Genomic DNA, 17013 nt, shown 5'->3' on the forward strand with positions numbered 1-17013 from the left:
AGTGTCAGCATGCACGTAACGCTGAAACGCGCCCTCGAAGGCTGGAAGATAGCGCTGCCATCGCGCCCGTTGACACGGTTCTCATGGTCAGAGGCGAAATCTGCCCCTCCCCGAGCCCCCCGAGGCGCCATGATCTGCACGCTGTATGTCAGAAACATACTGAATATTTTCCGCTAGTGTTTCTGCCGCCAGCGCGAGGCCGCGCCGCTGCTCGACGGGCGCGCGCGAGCGCGCTGCCTTTCCGGCTCTCAATGCCTTCCCAAAACGGCAGGGCACGCGTCTTCTCAAACCACCACGCTCAAGTTCGTCCCCCCCCCCGACATCTGGTGCCACCCGCTCTTGTCGCGCGCCATCTCATAGCTCGGCCTTCTATTCAGAACAGTTTCCTGCGCTCATACAGCCGATATACGCTTGAATGCGCACGGAGAACACGTCAACACGCCGCGGAGATACTCAGCCAACACCCTCCTTCCACCCTCGATCCGCATCCGGGAACCAACATCCCCGACTCTCTCTCGACGTAACCTTCGTGTGTATCGTACATACGCGTACCGCGCAGGCAACACGCGCTATACAACGCCGCGCGCGCCAAAATTTCGCAGCGGGCAATCTTCCGCATTCTCGTAACTCAATCTTCGCGCGCGGTTCGTATTCGGGGGCGCGTCGCCTCCGCGCACGAGGCTGCTGCGGGCGGAGAGGCTAATGGACGCGGGGACAGGTACATAAGGCGAGGGGAGGAGAGGTTTCGGACAGAGCTCGGTGCTCTTTCCTTCCCCCCATCCCCTCCCTCCTCCCAGTCACTGCCTGGCGATGCTGAGCGTGCCGAGGTAAGTCTTGCCGGCATCTTTGACTTATGTATTGCTGACTGATTCACTCAGAAGTCCCAGGACGGGCCAATGCGGGTACGCGTCGCTTTTGTTGTCGTTTTTTCCCTTTGCTGATAACCCTTACAGGCCTACGCTCTCGCCAGGCCGGCGGTCAGCATGGGTAAGCACTTTTCTTGCTGATCTCTACGTTGTTCGGTGCTGATCAGTTCTGTTAGACTCCCCTCCCTCTCGTCGACGGTCAACGGCACGGCTCGGCCACATCGAGGGCTAGAAGGTGTGTCCTGCGTTCTACACTACCACCCGTGTTCTCACTCGCCCCTGAAGTCGCCGGCCTTTGACAACGAACAGGACGACGAGCAGCTATCCAGGCGACACGTAGGCTGCCCCCTCTAGCGGCCGATGCGCTCCTCTTGTGCCGTGTGCGCCATTCCCGCCCTCCTCCCCGTCCATTGGCATCGACCACCACGCATGAGCGAGCTGCTCGCCGTCGTCCAGTACGTCCTCACCGTCGTTTTCGCCATCATGCGCTGATCATCACACGACAGCTGTGCTACTCTCCCTCCGTACCGGCACCGAGAGCGCGCACGACGTCGACGAGGGGATTTTGCTCGACATGCACCTCCTTCCCCCTCGTTAAAGTCGTCTCGTTGGCGTCGTCTACCCCACGTCGGCGCCGCCTGCCGCCCCTCTGCGCTGGGCGGCCGACGCACGCATGCCGCCATCCGCTCTCGGCCCCACCACGCCTGCTTGTTGCCGGCGATACTCGCAATGCCGCCCTTCTCGACGCAACGCCGCCGCAGACGCTCCTGGTGTCTCCGCCCGACACCTTCGACGCCGTCTTCCTCACCACCGTCCCCTACCGTCTTCTTCACCGCCGTGCCCCACCCTTAGCGTACGCCTGCAGGCCTGAGGTGCGCCGCTCACTCCTGCGTGTCGACCTCTTATCTGATTCTCTCCCCAGCGGCGGGCCGTTGATGATGGCGGGGGCGGCGACAAAGGAGGAGGAGGACGACGACGACAACGAGATGAAGGGTCTGGGACGGGATATGACGTCGGGGGCGAGACGGGATGTCGAGGAGATGGTGGGGACGCGGCCGAGGGCGGCGACGAGCTGGGACCTTCGCGACGAGCTGGGACCTTCATGACGAGCTAGGACCTTCGTGACGGGCAGCCAGCGACGAGCCACGATAGCGCTCGCCACCGCCGCAGGCGAGCTGCTCTCAGGTGAGTCTTATTGTATCGATCTCGCGTTCAATTTCTGACTCTGCTATTCCGCTGACGCCGCGTCTCGCAGACCATCGCTCACACCGCGTCTCGCGGTCGATGAGCTGACCCTCGCTCTGGGCTGAGGTGCGGCGTCGCCCGCGCGACGATGTGTGTAGTCTCGTAAGCCCCTCCCTCCTTCGTTCCGATCCCCCATGGTTGAATGTCTTTTGCAGGTCGTGTACTCGTCGTGCAGGTCGCGCACTCGTCGTGCAGGTCGTGTGCTCGTCATGCAGGTCGCGTGCTCGTCGTGCAGATCGTGTGCTTGTCGTGCAGGTCGCGTGCTCGTCGTGCAGGTCGCGTGCTCGTCGTGCAGGTCGCGTACTCGTTGCCAGTGTGATTTGTTGACTGAACGCGTAGTATCTGCTCATTCGCTGCACTCGCCGTCGTCGTCGTTGATTAGCTGGACTCGTCGTCTTCGCTAGTTAGCTGGACTCGTTGTCTTCACTGATTAGCTGGATCCGTAGGCTTCGCTAGTTAGCCGTACTCGTCGTCTTCGCTAGTTAGCCGTACTCGTCGTCTTCGGCGTTCAGCTGCACTATCAGTCTTCGTTATTTAGCTGTACTTATGGTAGTTACACTGTATGTATATGGCGCTGACCTCGACGTCGTGCGAGTTGTCCCCGACGTCGTTGGAGCTGCTGTCGATGTCGTGCGAGGTGCCCCCGACGTCGTGCGAGCTGTCCCCAACGTCGTGCGAGCTTCCCCCGACGCCGCGCAAGACCCCCGAGGCCGAGCGCAGGACCTTCGAGGCCGGGCGCAGGACCTTCGAGGGCGCGCGCGCGAGACCTTCGAGGCCGGGCGCGGGACTCCCCTCCACGACGCGCAAGACCCGCGGGCAGGAGATCCCCCGTCGTCGTCTCCCTCCCGCCTCATATCAGCTCCGTGAGAACCCCCCTCATCGCTTCCCTCCCAGCTGCCCTCCTCCCTCATCTCCACCCTCCCGCGCTCCCTCATCTCCTCCCTCCCGCCTCATAGTTTCCTTGCCTCCTCCCTCCCTCCGTACTTGCTGATCTCGCCGATCTCCCTCATCGCCCCCCTCCCTCTCTCAACGCCCCCCTCCCTCCCGCCTCATATCAACTTTGCAAGAGCCCCGCTCCTCGACGTGCACGGCCCTGCTCGTCGACGTGCACGTACACGCACCTCCTCGACTTGCACTCCTCCATCCCCCCCTCCTTGACGCGCACCCACCTCCTCTTCAACACGCGCACACTCCTCCTCCTCCTCAACACGTGCGCCCGCTTCGCCTGCCGCCGCCCTCCTCCTTGCCCCACCTCCTCCTCGAAAGCACCCACCCTCCTCCTCGTCGCGCCCCACCCTCTTGGACATCCCTCAGAGGGGGTGGGGGTGAGGTGGTGGGTTATGTGGAGGGGAGGGGTGGAGAAGTGGGAAGCGAAGGGGGGGAGGAAGGAGGAGGGAGGGGAAGGGAAGGGAGGAGGAGGGGGGGATAGGTGGGGGATCGAGAAAAAGCGAGGGGGGGGAGGAGAAGGGAGAGAGGGAAGTAGAGGATGGAGGGCAGGGGAAGGGTGAGAAGGGAGGGGGAGGGTGAGAAGGGAGGGGGAGGGTGAGAAGGGAGGGGGAGGGTGAGAAGGGAGGGTGGAGGGAGGTAAAAGAAGACTAAGCAGACAAGTAAATAGGTAGATGGGCAGATGCGCGTTGTTTCGAAGCGCGTAGGGATGCATATAGGTGATATAGGCGCGTATTGAGTTGAATTCTACAGATATATGCGCGAGCTGAGTCGAATTCTAGAGGTAAGTATATGCGCACTGAATTCCCTTTTACTCCCTCCCGCCGCATATCAACTTCGCAACAGCCGCGCTTATTCGCCCTTGGGCACGCTCCCGACCTCTTGGTCATCGCTCGAAGGGTGGAGTGGGGGAGGTAGAGAGAGGAGAGGGTGAGGGAAGGAGGGGGAGCGAAGGGAAGGGAGGCATACGTAGTCAGAGGGGCGGGCACGCGCACGGGCTGGAAGGGCGGGAGACTGGTTGTAGTGGGGCAGGAGAGGGCTTGTAGTGGGATGAGAATCGATCGATCGAGGAGAGAGCTCGGGCACGCACCTCGCTCAGCGCATGGAGACGTCGCGGTGGGCGCCGACATGCGACTGTGATGGACAACGGGCACGGCAAGAAGGGCAGGGGCAGGGATGAACGTGTACTTGGACGAGACTTGGCGATGTTTGAGGGTGGGCGTGAGTACGGCGGGGAGTATAGGCCGTACGGCGCGATCAACAGAAAGGGGCGGGCGATGAGATGGAGCAAGAGGGCAGTGCGAGAGAGGCTGGCAGCGGTGCGAAAGAGGATGAGAGCGGCGCAGACAGAAGGCGGAAGAGCATGGGGCGGGTATGCTGGTGCGCTTGAGGCAGATCAGGCGTCCGCCGTGTCGCTCCGATGGCAGCCTGCGGGATAGAAGGTGTGATGTGACCAGAAGGATGCTCGACAGTCGCCCGTGGAGGCCGTCCTGATCGAAGCGCCCATCCGAGCCAGCCAGCCCGCCGACGCCACACCTGTGCCCTGTCGATCGCGTCGCACGGATATCGGCCCGGTCCACAGTTGGTTCGCGCCGCGATGGCAGGCTACCGCCTCCCAGCGTCCTCTCCCCTCGACACGCTCGTCCGCAAGACTTCTCAGCGGAGGCCGACGAACGAACCGGGTCGCGCTCATGCACCCCCGCCGCGCCCGGCCCCGCCGCCCGGCTCGCCGCTCATCCGCTCCCGCTTCGACCAGGCGCGGGACGACGAGAGCGTGTACACCGACGCCAGCTCGTTTCGCGCCAGGCACGCGTATTCGGAGAGCAAGGCCAGCACGTCCTACGCCGGCTCGTCCTACTCCATCTACCCGGCGGACGCCGGGCTCGAGCACTATCCGCCGTTCAACACCAACGACCCATCATTCAACTCTGGCAACCGCGCCGGCCACGCCAGCGAGCCCTCCGTCGACTCGTACATCGACATGAACTCGCCCGTCGACGACGACCAGCCGCTGGCGGACGCGCAGGAGGCCGTCCTCGCCGGCCTCACCGACACGTACCGCGACGACCGGCCAGGCTCGCACCAGAACTACGACTCTGCCCTGCGCGACTCGTGGCCGGATGCGAAGCGCGCGAGCGAGGGCGTGCAGAGGGCTGCCAGTGGGCGTGGACGTGGTCCGCCGTCGTATGCTCACGACACCGTCCGCGCCGACGCCAAGCGGCCCACCCCCGGCCGCCAAGACAACCCGCACGCGAGCAACGCGTTCAAGTCCGTCTACTCGAATGTCGATAGTGTCTATTCGCAGGACGACGATCGCAACTCCTATGGGGGTCCTGGGTACCCTGCCTCTGGACGCTACACCCGCAATTTGGACAGCATATACTCCCAGGACGACGACGATCAGGCGTACTATGCCGATGCGTCTGGTGCGGCGTACACGGACACATCTGGTGCGGCGTATAGTGCCAACGAGGACGTACCGACCGTCGTCGTCTCCTCGCCGATCACATCCAGCTCTGCTTCCTCCCGCCAAGCAAGCCGCCAGCCCATCCAGCAGCACATCCGCAACTTCAGCCGCCCGATGCCGCAGTCGGACGCACCTCCACCGGGTGCTACCCCTTCCCAAGGTCGCTCGCGCTCCCCTTCAGCTTCCAACGATTTCGGCGCCTCGCCAGGCTCTCACTCGCAGGACGGCTGTAACGCGCAGGACGGCTGTAACGCGCAGGACGGCTATAACGCGCAGGACGGCTATAACGCGCAGGACGGCTATAACGCGCAGGACGTCCCCAACGGCTACATCGGCGCCCCCTTCGACCCGCACGCCTCGACCATCTCCTACGCCGACTCGTCCTACACGCAGGACGATTCCTTCGCCTCGGACCCCCACCCCTCTGCAAATCCCCACCTGGACCCATCTGACTCACCCCTTCGCGCAGACGGCCCCTCCCCTCGCCCTGTGATGATGCGGAGTGACAGCAAGAATCGAATTGTGTTTAGCGCCCACCCCTCCTTTGCCGGGCCCCCCGCGCACGGTCTCCCCGTCAAGGGGCCCGTGTGCGGGGGGCGTGGGGGTGCTATCTACGGTACTCTACGCGTGCGTCCTAGCATGATCCCGATGTAACCCCTCCTACCAGCATGGTCCCTCCTACCAGCATCCCTCCTACCAGCGTGACCTCCCCCTCCCAACGTGACCTCGCTTACCAGCATGACCTCCCCCTCCAGCGGTGACGAAACATACGAACAGCATGACCCATCGTGAGCGCAGCGTGATGGCGTGCAGGTTGGATGGAGACGGGAGGAGGGAAGGAACACGGTAAGCCTCTACCCACCTCCCCTCGTCTTATATACCCCCCGTCCTGCTGAAGCGAGCCGAGTACGGACACCGCGCGGGTCCCCACCCTAGTACGCTAGAGCACGCAGTCGGTAGCGCACGTAGTCGGTAGCTTATCCACAATAAGATTTCGTTATCCTTGTCTTGACGAGTGCGAGTGCGACGAGAGAAAGCGTGTGGAGAGACAGCTCACTGCCCTCCCTGGACCTCTGCAAGCCCAAGGCATGCTCCACCCTCCACCCCCGTTCGACGTGCAAGTGCAGCGAGGGACTCGCCGACGAGCCCGGTGGTGGCGCAGTTACCCGCCCGCGGCAGTCTCGCTGGAGGTGCCGGCGAGTGCGGCGCGTTCCTGACCGACGTCCCCGAGGACTAGTGGTATATGTATGTTGTTTTAGACACACACGACTTTCTCGATTCCAAAACAACAATGGGGGTTCATTGCATGTCGTAGCTATTACAAAGAAGATAACAAGGACTAACTACTGAGCAGTAACCTAGTACTATGCACTGACCTCTCGATGGTGGTACGCGAGATGGGTACCAGGGGCATGCACGCGCACAAGTCGAACATCTCACGTGATGTGCACGCGCGCCGTGTTCAAGTTGGATATGAGAATCGAGGGGGCGGTGAGAAGGGTGCTGGACATGAGCGTCGCGCAGCGCAAATGAAGAAAGCGCACTGGAAACAAGTCAGAAAAGGGTATCTCGACTCGCGTGAGAAGCACCTACCCTCGCTCGGCGGAAGACGATACGTTGCCTCATCGCCTAGGGGGGACCGCGCAGCAGGCGAGCAGCGGAGGAGAGCGCATTGCGAGCAAGGGGGGATTGTAGGAGGGCCACAGAGAGCGCACATGGGCGTGCGCGCCTTGTCAGAGGCCTGGTGATCTGAGGAGAACATCAGCAATGAGGACAAAAGCAAGAGTGAGCTACGCTTACCGGCTCGAGAGACAGCGATATCTTGGTCCTGGGCATGCGGCGGGTGATTTATGACGAGGAGCGCGTGGGCCGCCGAGGGAGTGCGGGGCAAAGTTCCTGACAAAGCTAGGGAGGAGGTAGAGGTGCCTGCAAGCGAGGGTAGTGAGCAAAAGGGAAGGGTTCAGAGCGAGCAAACGAGAAGGGGGCAACAAAGAGAGGAGGGGAGGGGGGAAAAGAAACAAGGTATATGTGAAGGGGGAGAAGCGCTACGACGAGGGAAGGCGGCGCTTGAAAAGAGGGGGAGGGGTCACACAAGGAGGGAAGGGGGACCGTGTGAAGGGACACAAGACCGCGGGAGGATGGCGGTGAGTAGCTGTGAGAAGGAAAGGCAAGATTGGAACGGGGCACGTGGGGAAAAGGGGGGAGAGAGAAGGGGGAGGACATACCTTAAACAACGCGCAACGTGGTCGTATCGTGCGGAGATCATTGGCGTTGAGGGCGGCGCTGCGCGCCTCCCCTCCCCCCGCTCGCACCAATCACCGAGAACGCGGGGCGCGGGTCTCGGCACAATTGACGTCTATTTGCGGATTTTTGAGGCTTGTGATGCATGGGAAGATGTCTACGAAGGGGTCAGCAGGCGGAAAATAACCAGCAAATAGTAACACGCACCTCGGCCGAATGAATGCCTATGTCGGCACTTCGCGCCGCCCTCCTCCTCCTCCCCGACGGCCGCGACGGGCAGCCAGGCCCCAGGACGCGGCCCCCGGCCCAATCGACGTCGATTCGCCGGATTTCTCGCTTGAGGGAGCGCGAGAAGGTGTCTGCAAACTCGTCAGAAAAGAGAGTGACAGCAAAGAGCCCCAAGACTCACCTCGCGCGTCGTCGCCGCTGAGGGCAGCGCGAAGCGCTGCCTCCTCCCCCTCCCCCCCTTCACAGCCATCGCGGCTCTCAACGAGGGATTCCCGCGCGGACCTCCGTGCATTTTGCGTCAAAATGCGATTTTTTGGCGTAAGAAAGCGCATTAGAAATCGCCTGAAAATGCGTCAGAAATCGGTGATATACGCGGCCAAGTCGACGACGCACCTGAGACGACCACTGAGGAGACGCTCGTCGTACGTAAAGCCGGCCACAATCCAGCCCTCCTCATCGTTGGGCGAGGTGTTGGACGCGAAATTGGGCGTTCGTGACCCGTTTTCGAAATGTTGACAGCCCTTCTGGCGCCTGGGATCCGACGCGCGAGCGAGCAAGGCCGGCGCGGTGTCTGCACATGTCAGTCAGCATTCGAACGCGACGCGTGCGCGAAGGAGCACTCACCGACGCATCAGTACCGCGCAGTCGAGGGCGACGGCAGAGGCAGAGGGGCGTGAGTGACAAGCGTGATTTGGGCGCGCAGGGGGATGAAGGGGGAAAGTAAGAGGGAAACTCGCACGCACCGGTATATGAGGGCGGCGTCAGGGCGCCCGCCGCGACCGAATAGGTTAAATTTTTCCAATCCCGCGCCACATCCGGGGGAGCCCGTGCGCATCGATGCTTTCGGCTTGTCGTAAGTTCGAGTGAGTCTGATGGAAGACCAACATCTCCGCGCATGTATGCAACTCACCGGTCATGCAACGTGTTATTTCGCGCGAGCCCGTCCGCAAGGGTCACGTACTCGGCGAGACCTCCACCGTACACGAACATGGGTTGCACCAGGGGAGCTTTCGCGCGCTGCCGGATATTGGCTGGTGCCAGGTATTCAGGGAAGGCGAATTGAGTTGACATCGATTCACCGTCGAAAAGACACTCGAGTTCATGTCTCGCGCGGAGTATGTCCGCGGATTGAACCTAGCGCCCACGAGAGTGAAGTTGATCTTTACGTGCCGTTATGCTTGAGATGCATCGGGAGGTGCCTTTGAAGAACGGAAATACATCTAGGTTAGCAATGAATTCTTACCGTATTTCCTGTTTAGCCTGCCCACCACGGCGAGGGGGAGTGCACCCAGAATTCGCTCGAGGCAAGCTTAGCCGCGCGTGGGTACAAGTTCGCATGCGCAAGCCCGACGACCCAAGTCAACACCTTCCGCATTGGGCTCAATAGCCAGCCCCGCGTGCTATCAAGGCACAGCGCTAGAGCTCCGTTGAGGCCGTAATGACGGGAGCGGGGATCGTGACGCCTACTTCCTCACCTCGGTGTCATCGTCGAGCTGAGCAGGACATGTCTTGTTGTGCAGTTTCTGAGACTGACAGGCGTCGTCAAGGTCCCAGCAGCCATCGACTTGAGATCTGGTGCGCAGAGGGGAGGTCCTCGATGGTCGCGGACAAGACGGACGGAGTTTGTGGCGCCGCCAATCAGGGACCGGAGGGCGGCCCGTCGAGTCCGCGCGGCCGCGTTCTGCGTCTTGCCTGTGACTCTCACCCAGCGCGTCCGTCCGCCGCCTCGGAATACACGCTAAACTGCTCGCCCACATCATCAGCAGCGATTCTGAACCTCCGGCGCTGTGTGCTCTACTCTGCGGGCTGATATACGTCAAAAGCGGTGCCGGCGCGATCTCCAGCATCTCAGACGGCCTCCGCCGCGATCCCAACGCCAGCGATGGGTCGCAGTAGGCCGTGGGAACTCGCCCATGCGCCCTGAACCCATCGCCGGTTCTGCGATGGGCGAGATCTACGAATTTGCTTATCGCTCTGGGAGCTCAAGGACATTTGCATGCTCAACTCGACCTCTTTCCCTCCTTTCTGTGCACCGTCCCCCAAAAATACGAACCGACGGAAATCGATGCAGTTTTTGGTTCTAAACAGGTTTTGTATACCCAACGCTGCCATGCGCGCCCTCGGTCGAGTGCTATAGCGCGACGAAGGGCGATTTGAATATGTGGCGTCGTTTTTCGTCCGCCTATAGCGTCGCCGCATGGACTCCCCGCCTGCGCCAAAGTGCACGCCCAGGGCCTCCCGTCCTACTGCTGGCCCCACAGGAAGTACGAGGAGCTCTCGACATCTGTACGCTGTGCTATTCCCGACGCTCATCCCGCATGTTCTCAACCCTGCCCCGATCCCAATCTTCCACCTAGCGCCACCCAATTCCAGGCAGCGATCTCGTCGGATGCACTGACTACGCGGATGCCGTTGCGCCGGCCGAAGAACGCACGCGTAGCTCGCAATCCCACACTTGCAAAACCAACCACCTGAACAGTACGCATCTTCCACTCATTCCTCGCTCGTTTCCGCTGTGATTCCGCAGCTCGGCTCGGATAGTGTCAGCATGCACGTAACGCTGAAACGCGCCCTCGAAGGCTGGAAGATAGCGCTGCCGTCGCGCCCGTCGACACGCTTTCCGCGCTTAGAGGCGAATTTTGCCCCTTCCCGAGCCCCCCGAGGCGCCATGGACTGCGCGCTGTATGTCAGAAACATACTGTATATTTTCCGCCAGATTTTGTGCCGCTAGCGCGAGGCCGCGCCGCTGCTCGACGGGCGCGCGCGAGCGCGCTGCCTTTCTGGCTCTCAATGCCTTCCCAAAACGGAAGGGCACGCGTCTGCTCAAACCACCACGCTCAAGACCGTCTCCCCGACTTCTGGCGCCCCCCGTTCTTGTCGCGCGCCATTCCACAACTCGGTTTTCTATTCAGAACAGTCTCCTGCGCTCATGCAGCCGTCAGACGCTTGAATACGCACGGAGAACGCGTCAACACGCCGCGGAAATATCCAGCCAGCACCCTCCTTCCACCCTCGGTCCGCGCCCGGCATTCGACATCCCGACTCTTCGTCAACGTAAACTTCGTGTGTATCGCACATACGTGCACCCCGTAGGCAACACGCGCCATACAACCCCGTGCGCGCCAAAATCTTACAGCGGGCAATCTTCCGCATTCTCGTAACTCAATCTTCGCGCGCGGTTCGTATTCGGGGGCGCGTCGCCTCCGCGCACGAGGCTGCTGCGGGTAGAGAGGCTAATGGACGGGGGGACAGGTACATAAGGCGAGGGAAGGAGAGGTTTCAGGCAGAGCTCGGTGCTCTTTCCTTCCCCCCATCCCCTCCCTCCTCCCAGTCACCGGCTGGCGATGCTGAGCGTGCCGAGGTAAGTCTTGCCGGCATCTTTGACTTATGATTCACTGACTGCTTTACTCAACAGTCCCAGGACGCGCCAATGCGGGTACGCGTCGCTTTTGTTGTCGTTTTTTCCCCTTTGCTGATAACCCTTACAGGCCTACGCTCTCGCCAGACCGGAGGTCAGTGTGAGTAAGCGCTTTCCTTGCTGATCTCTACGTTGTTCGGTGCTGATCAGCTCTGTTAGACTCCCCGCCCTCTTGTCGACGGTCAACGGCACGGCTCGGCCACATCGAGGGCCAGAAGGTGTGTCCTTCGTTCCACACTGCCACCCGTGTTCTCACTCGCCCCTACAGTTCCCGGGCTTTGACAACGGACAGGACGACGGGCGGCCATCCAGGCGACACGTAGGCTGCCCCCTCTAGCGGCCGACGCGGTCCTCCCGTGCCGTGTGCGCCATTCCCGCCCTCCTCCCCGTCCACTGGCATCGACCACCACGCATGAGCGAGCTGCTCGCCGTCGTCCAGTACGTCCTCACCGTCGTTTTTGCCATCATGCGCTGATCTTCACACGACAGCTGTGCCACACTCCCTCCGTACCGGCACCGAGAGCGCGCACGACGTCGACGAGGGGATTTTGCTCGACGATCACCTCCTTCGCCCTCGTTAAAGTCGTCTCGTTGGCGTCGTCTACCCCACGTCGGCGCCGCCTGCCGGCCCTCTGCGCTGGGCCGCCGACGCACGCATGCCGCCGTTCGCTGTCGACCCCCACCACGCCTGCTCGTTGCCGGCGACATTCGCGATGCCGCTCTTCTCGACGCAACGCCGCCGCAGACGCTCCTACTGTCTCTCTGCCCGACACCTTCGACGCCGTCTTCCTCACCACCGTGCCCTACCGTCTTCTTCACCGCCGTGCCCCACCCTTAGCGCACGCCTGCAGGCCTGAGGTGCGCCGCTCACTCCTGCGTGTCGACCTCTTATCTGATTCTCTCCCCAGCGGCGGGCCGTTGATGATGGCGGGGGCGGCGACGGAGGATGACGACGACGACGACGACGAGATGAATTGTCTGGGACGGGATATGACGTCGGGGGCGAGACGGGATGTCGAGGAGATGGTGGGGACGCGGCCGAGGGCGGTGACGAGCTGGGACCTTCGCGACGAGCTGGGACCTTCATGACGAGCTAGGACCTTCGTGACGGGCAGCCAGCGACGAGCCACGATAGCGCTCGCCACCGCCGCAGGCGAGCTGCTCTCAGGTGAGTCTTATTGTATCGATCTCGCGTTCAATTTCTGACTCTGCTATTCCGCTGACGCCGCGTCTCGCAGACCATCGCTCACACCGCGTCTCGCGGTCGATGAGCTGACCCTCGCTCTGGGCTGAGGTGCGGCGTCGCCCGCGCGACGATGTGTGTAGTCTCGTAAGCCCCTCCCTCCTTCGTTCCGATCCCCCATGGTTGAATGTCTTTTGCAGGTCGTGTACTCGTCGTGCAGGTCGCGCACTCGTCGTGCAGGTCGTGTGCTCGTCATGCAGGTCGCGTGCTCGTCGTGCAGATCGTGTGCTTGTCGTGCAGGTCGCGTGCTCGTCGTGCAGGTCGCGTGCTCGTCGTGCAGGTCGCGTACTCGTTGCCAGTGTGATTTGTTGACTGAACGCGTAGTATCTGCTCATTCGCTGCACTCGCCGTCGTCGTCGTTGATTAGCTGGACTCGTCGTCTTCGCTAGTTAGCTGGACTCGTTGTCTTCACTGATTAGCTGGATCCGTAGGCTTCGCTAGTTAGCCGTACTCGTCGTCTTCGCTAGTTAGCCGTACTCGTCGTCTTCGGCGTTCAGCTGCACTATCAGTCTTCGTTATTTAGCTGTACTTATGGTAGTTACACTGTATGTATATGGCGCTGACCTCGACGTCGTGCGAGTTGTCCCCGACGTCGTTGGAGCTGCTGTCGATGTCGTGCGAGGTGCCCCCGACGTCGTGCGAGCTGTCCCCAACGTCGTGCGAGCTTCCCCCGACGCCGCGCAAGACCCCCGAGGCCGAGCGCAGGACCTTCGAGGCCGGGCGCAGGACCTTCGAGGGCGCGCGCGCGAGACCTTCGAGGCCGGGCGCGGGACTCCCCTCCACGACGCGCAAGACCCGCGGGCAGGAGATCCCCCGTCGTCGTCTCCCTCCCGCCTCATATCAGCTCCGTGAGAACCCCCCTCATCGCTTCCCTCCCAGCTGCCCTCCTCCCTCATCTCCACCCTCCCGCGCTCCCTCATCTCCTCCCTCCCGCCTCATAGTTTCCTTGCCTCCTCCCTCCCTCCGTACTTGCTGATCTCGCCGATCTCCCTCATCGCCCCCCTCCCTCTCTCAACGCCCCCCTCCCTCCCGCCTCATATCAACTTTGCAAGAGCCCCGCTCCTCGACGTGCACGGCCCTGCTCGTCGACGTGCACGTACACGCACCTCCTCGACTTGCACTCCTCCATCCCCCCCTCCTTGACGCGCACCCACCTCCTCTTCAACACGCGCACACTCCTCCTCCTCCTCAACACGTGCGCCCGCTTCGCCTGCCGCCGCCCTCCTCCTTGCCCCACCTCCTCCTCGAAAGCACCCACCCTCCTCCTCGTCGCGCCCCACCCTCTTGGACATCCCTCAGAGGGGGTGGGGGTGAGGTGGTGGGTTATGTGGAGGGGAGGGGTGGAGAAGTGGGAAGCGAAGGGGGGGAGGAAGGAGGAGGGAGGGGAAGGGAAGGGAGGAGGAGGGGGGGATAGGTGGGGGATCGAGAAAAAGCGAGGGGGGGGAGGAGAAGGGAGAGAGGGAAGTAGAGGATGGAGGGCAGGGGAAGGGTGAGAAGGGAGGGGGAGGGTGAGAAGGGAGGGGGAGGGTGAGAAGGGAGGGGGAGGGTGAGAAGGGAGGGTGGAGGGAGGTAAAAGAAGACTAAGCAGACAAGTAAATAGGTAGATGGGCAGATGCGCGTTGTTTCGAAGCGCGTAGGGATGCATATAGGTGATATAGGCGCGTATTGAGTTGAATTCTACAGATATATGCGCGAGCTGAGTCGAATTCTAGAGGTAAGTATATGCGCACTGAATTCCCTTTTACTCCCTCCCGCCGCATATCAACTTCGCAACAGCCGCGCTTATTCGCCCTTGGGCACGCTCCCGACCTCTTGGTCATCGCTCGAAGGGTGGAGTGGGGGAGGTAGAGAGAGGAGAGGGTGAGGGAAGGAGGGGGAGCGAAGGGAAGGGAGGCATACGTAGTCAGAGGGGCGGGCACGCGCACGGGCTGGAAGGGCGGGAGACTGGTTGTAGTGGGGCAGGAGAGGGCTTGTAGTGGGATGAGAATCGATCGATCGAGGAGAGAGCTCGGGCACGCACCTCGCTCAGCGCATGGAGACGTCGCGGTGGGCGCCGACATGCGACTGTGATGGACAACGGGCACGGCAAGAAGGGCAGGGGCAGGGATGAACGTGTACTTGGACGAGACTTGGCGATGTTTGAGGGTGGGCGTGAGTACGGCGGGGAGTATAGGCCGTACGGCGCGATCAACAGAAAGGGGCGGGCGATGAGATGGAGCAAGAGGGCAGTGCGAGAGAGGCTGGCAGCGGTGCGAAAGAGGATGAGAGCGGCGCAGACAGAAGGCGGAAGAGCATGGGGCGGGTATGCTGGTGCGCTTGAGGCAGATCAGGCGTCCGCCGTGTCGCTCCGATGGCAGCCTGCGGGATAGAAGGTGTGATGTGACCAGAAGGATGCTCGACAGTCGCCCGTGGAGGCCGTCCTGATCGAAGCGCCCATCCGAGCCAGCCAGCCCGCCGACGCCACACCTGTGCCCTGTCGATCGCGTCGCACGGATATCGGCCCGGTCCACAGTTGGTTCGCGCCGCGATGGCAGGCTACCGCCTCCCAGCGTCCTCTCCCCTCGACACGCTCGTCCGCAAGACTTCTCAGCGGAGGCCGACGAACGAACCGGGTCGCGCTCATGCACCCCCGCCGCGCCCGGCCCCGCCGCCCGGCTCGCCGCTCATCCGCTCCCGCTTCGACCAGGCGCGGGACGACGAGAGCGTGTACACCGACGCCAGCTCGTTTCGCGCCAGGCACGCGTATTCGGAGAGCAAGGCCAGCACGTCCTACGCCGGCTCGTCCTACTCCATCTACCCGGCGGACGCCGGGCTCGAGCACTATCCGCCGTTCAACACCAACGACCCATCATTCAACTCTGGCAACCGCGCCGGCCACGCCAGCGAGCCCTCCGTCGACTCGTACATCGACATGAACTCGCCCGTCGACGACGACCAGCCGCTGGCGGACGCGCAGGAGGCCGTCCTCGCCGGCCTCACCGACACGTACCGCGACGACCGGCCAGGCTCGCACCAGAACTACGACTCTGCCCTGCGCGACTCGTGGCCGGATGCGAAGCGCGCGAGCGAGGGCGTGCAGAGGGCTGCCAGTGGGCGTGGACGTGGTCCGCCGTCGTATGCTCACGACACCGTCCGCGCCGACGCCAAGCGGCCCACCCCCGGCCGCCAAGACAACCCGCACGCGAGCAACGCGTTCAAGTCCGTCTACTCGAATGTCGATAGTGTCTATTCGCAGGACGACGATCGCAACTCCTATGGGGGTCCTGGGTACCCTGCCTCTGGACGCTACACCCGCAATTTGGACAGCATATACTCCCAGGACGACGACGATCAGGCGTACTATGCCGATGCGTCTGGTGCGGCGTACACGGACACATCTGGTGCGGCGTATAGTGCCAACGAGGACGTACCGACCGTCGTCGTCTCCTCGCCGATCACATCCAGCTCTGCTTCCTCCCGCCAAGCAAGCCGCCAGCCCATCCAGCAGCACATCCGCAACTTCAGCCGCCCGATGCCGCAGTCGGACGCACCTCCACCGGGTGCTACCCCTTCCCAAGGTCGCTCGCGCTCCCCTTCAGCTTCCAACGATTTCGGCGCCTCGCCAGGCTCTCACTCGCAGGACGGCTGTAACGCGCAGGACGGCTGTAACGCGCAGGACGGCTATAACGCGCAGGACGGCTATAACGCGCAGGACGGCTATAACGCGCAGGACGTCCCCAACGGCTACATCGGCGCCCCCTTCGACCCGCACGCCTCGACCATCTCCTACGCCGACTCGTCCTACACGCAGGACGATTCCTTCGCCTCGGACCCCCACCCCTCTGCAAATCCCCACCTGGACCCATCTGACTCACCCCTTCGCGCAGACGGCCCCTCCCCTCGCCCTGTGATGATGCGGAGTGACAGCAAGAATCGAATTGTGTTTAGCGCCCACCCCTCCTTTGCCGGGCCCCCCGCGCACGGTCTCCCCGTCAAGGGGCCCGTGCGCGGGGGGCGTGGGGGTGCTATCTACGGTATTCTACGCGTGCATCCTAGCATGATCCCGACGTGACCCCTCCTACCAGCATGGCCCCTCCTGCCAGCATGGTCCCTCCTACCAGCATGGCCCCTCCTGCCAGCATGGTCCCTCCTACCAGCATGACCTCCCCCTCCCAACGTGACCTCGCCTACCAGCATGACCTCCCCCTCCAGCGGTGACAAAACATACGAACAGCATGACCCCATCGTAAGGGCAGTGTGATGGCGTGCAGGGTGGATGGAGACGGGAAGAGGGAAGGAACACGGTGAGCCTCTACCCACCTCCCCTCGTCTTATATACCCCCCGTCCTGCTAAAGCGAGCCGAGTACGGACACCGCGCGG

General features: G+C 62.5%; 11 protein-coding genes across 11 annotated transcripts; 7 read left to right on the top strand and 4 right to left on the bottom strand.

Annotated features, from left to right (window-relative positions):
* Window positions 1-415: 415 nt before the first annotated feature.
* Window positions 416-2176, top strand: SCHCODRAFT_01109277 (uncharacterized protein; the record flags this gene model as incomplete). The annotated part of the gene is made up of 9 exons (XM_003026503.3): window positions 416-529; window positions 603-827; window positions 882-902; window positions 971-987; window positions 1043-1101; window positions 1176-1321; window positions 1373-1909; window positions 1981-2051; window positions 2122-2176. The coding sequence occupies 9 exons, from the start codon at window positions 416-418 to the stop codon at window positions 2174-2176; spliced, it is 1245 nt and encodes a 414-aa protein (XP_003026549.2).
* Window positions 2177-2618: 442 nt separating this feature from the next.
* On the top strand, window positions 2619-3538 carry SCHCODRAFT_02645389 (uncharacterized protein). The gene has a single exon (XM_050346434.1). The coding sequence runs from the start codon at window positions 2680-2682 to the stop codon at window positions 3100-3102; it is 423 nt and encodes a 140-aa protein (XP_050197057.1). The 5' UTR covers window positions 2619-2679; the 3' UTR covers window positions 3103-3538.
* Window positions 3539-3650: 112 nt separating this feature from the next.
* Window positions 3651-4419, bottom strand: SCHCODRAFT_02133709 (uncharacterized protein). Its single transcript, XM_050341897.1, has 2 exons — window positions 4147-4419; window positions 3651-4095 (listed from the first exon to the last, which is right to left on the bottom strand). The coding sequence occupies exons 1-2, from the start codon at window positions 4184-4186 to the stop codon at window positions 3707-3709; spliced, it is 429 nt and encodes a 142-aa protein (XP_050197058.1). The 5' UTR covers window positions 4187-4419; the 3' UTR covers window positions 3651-3706.
* On the top strand, window positions 4140-4574 carry SCHCODRAFT_02133796 (uncharacterized protein). The gene has a single exon (XM_050341898.1). It carries the CDS (start codon window positions 4196-4198, stop codon window positions 4493-4495), a length of 300 nt encoding a protein of 99 aa, XP_050197059.1. The 5' UTR covers window positions 4140-4195; the 3' UTR covers window positions 4496-4574.
* On the top strand, window positions 4479-6270 carry SCHCODRAFT_02645393 (uncharacterized protein; the record flags this gene model as incomplete). The annotated part of the gene is made up of 2 exons (XM_050346435.1): window positions 4479-5516; window positions 5967-6270. Coding segments are annotated over 2 exons (922 nt in total), but the record flags the coding sequence as incomplete, so codon positions are not given.
* A 689-nt stretch (window positions 6271-6959) lies between these two features.
* Window positions 6960-7359, bottom strand: SCHCODRAFT_02707108 (uncharacterized protein; the record flags this gene model as incomplete). The annotated part of the gene is made up of 3 exons (XM_050347018.1): window positions 6960-7066; window positions 7117-7264; window positions 7324-7359. 3 exons carry the CDS (start codon window positions 7357-7359, stop codon window positions 6960-6962), a joined length of 291 nt encoding a protein of 96 aa, XP_050197061.1.
* A 520-nt stretch (window positions 7360-7879) lies between these two features.
* On the bottom strand, window positions 7880-9063 carry SCHCODRAFT_02707109 (uncharacterized protein; the record flags this gene model as incomplete). The annotated part of the gene is made up of 6 exons (XM_050347019.1): window positions 7880-7921; window positions 7972-8123; window positions 8174-8334; window positions 8386-8563; window positions 8736-8839; window positions 8903-9063. The coding sequence occupies 6 exons, from the start codon at window positions 9061-9063 to the stop codon at window positions 7880-7882; spliced, it is 798 nt and encodes a 265-aa protein (XP_050197062.1).
* Window positions 9064-11336: 2273 nt separating this feature from the next.
* SCHCODRAFT_02707110 (uncharacterized protein) lies at window positions 11337-12703 on the top strand (the record flags this gene model as incomplete). The annotated part of the gene is made up of 9 exons (XM_050347020.1): window positions 11337-11353; window positions 11408-11428; window positions 11498-11514; window positions 11570-11628; window positions 11679-11729; window positions 12249-12268; window positions 12319-12457; window positions 12508-12578; window positions 12649-12703. 9 exons carry the CDS (start codon window positions 11337-11339, stop codon window positions 12701-12703), a joined length of 450 nt encoding a protein of 149 aa, XP_050197063.1.
* A 417-nt stretch (window positions 12704-13120) lies between these two features.
* SCHCODRAFT_02673801 (uncharacterized protein) lies at window positions 13121-14713 on the bottom strand (the record flags this gene model as incomplete). Its single annotated transcript, XM_050346687.1, has 5 exons — window positions 13121-13150; window positions 13218-13296; window positions 13760-13936; window positions 14463-14622; window positions 14674-14713. The coding sequence occupies 5 exons, from the start codon at window positions 14711-14713 to the stop codon at window positions 13121-13123; spliced, it is 486 nt and encodes a 161-aa protein (XP_050197064.1).
* On the top strand, window positions 14666-15101 carry SCHCODRAFT_02133883 (uncharacterized protein). The gene has a single exon (XM_050341899.1). It carries the CDS (start codon window positions 14723-14725, stop codon window positions 15020-15022), a length of 300 nt encoding a protein of 99 aa, XP_050197065.1. The 5' UTR covers window positions 14666-14722; the 3' UTR covers window positions 15023-15101.
* Window positions 15006-16836, top strand: SCHCODRAFT_02645416 (uncharacterized protein; the record flags this gene model as incomplete). The annotated part of the gene is made up of 3 exons (XM_050346436.1): window positions 15006-16043; window positions 16494-16737; window positions 16777-16836. Coding segments are annotated over 2 exons (922 nt in total), but the record flags the coding sequence as incomplete, so codon positions are not given.
* Between the last annotated feature and the right edge of the window lie 177 nt (window positions 16837-17013).

This window comes from Schizophyllum commune (assembly GCF_000143185.2).
Source record: "Schizophyllum commune H4-8 unplaced genomic scaffold SCHCOscaffold_17, whole genome shotgun sequence".
NCBI classification, from domain to species: Eukaryota; Fungi; Basidiomycota; class Agaricomycetes; order Agaricales; family Schizophyllaceae; genus Schizophyllum; species Schizophyllum commune.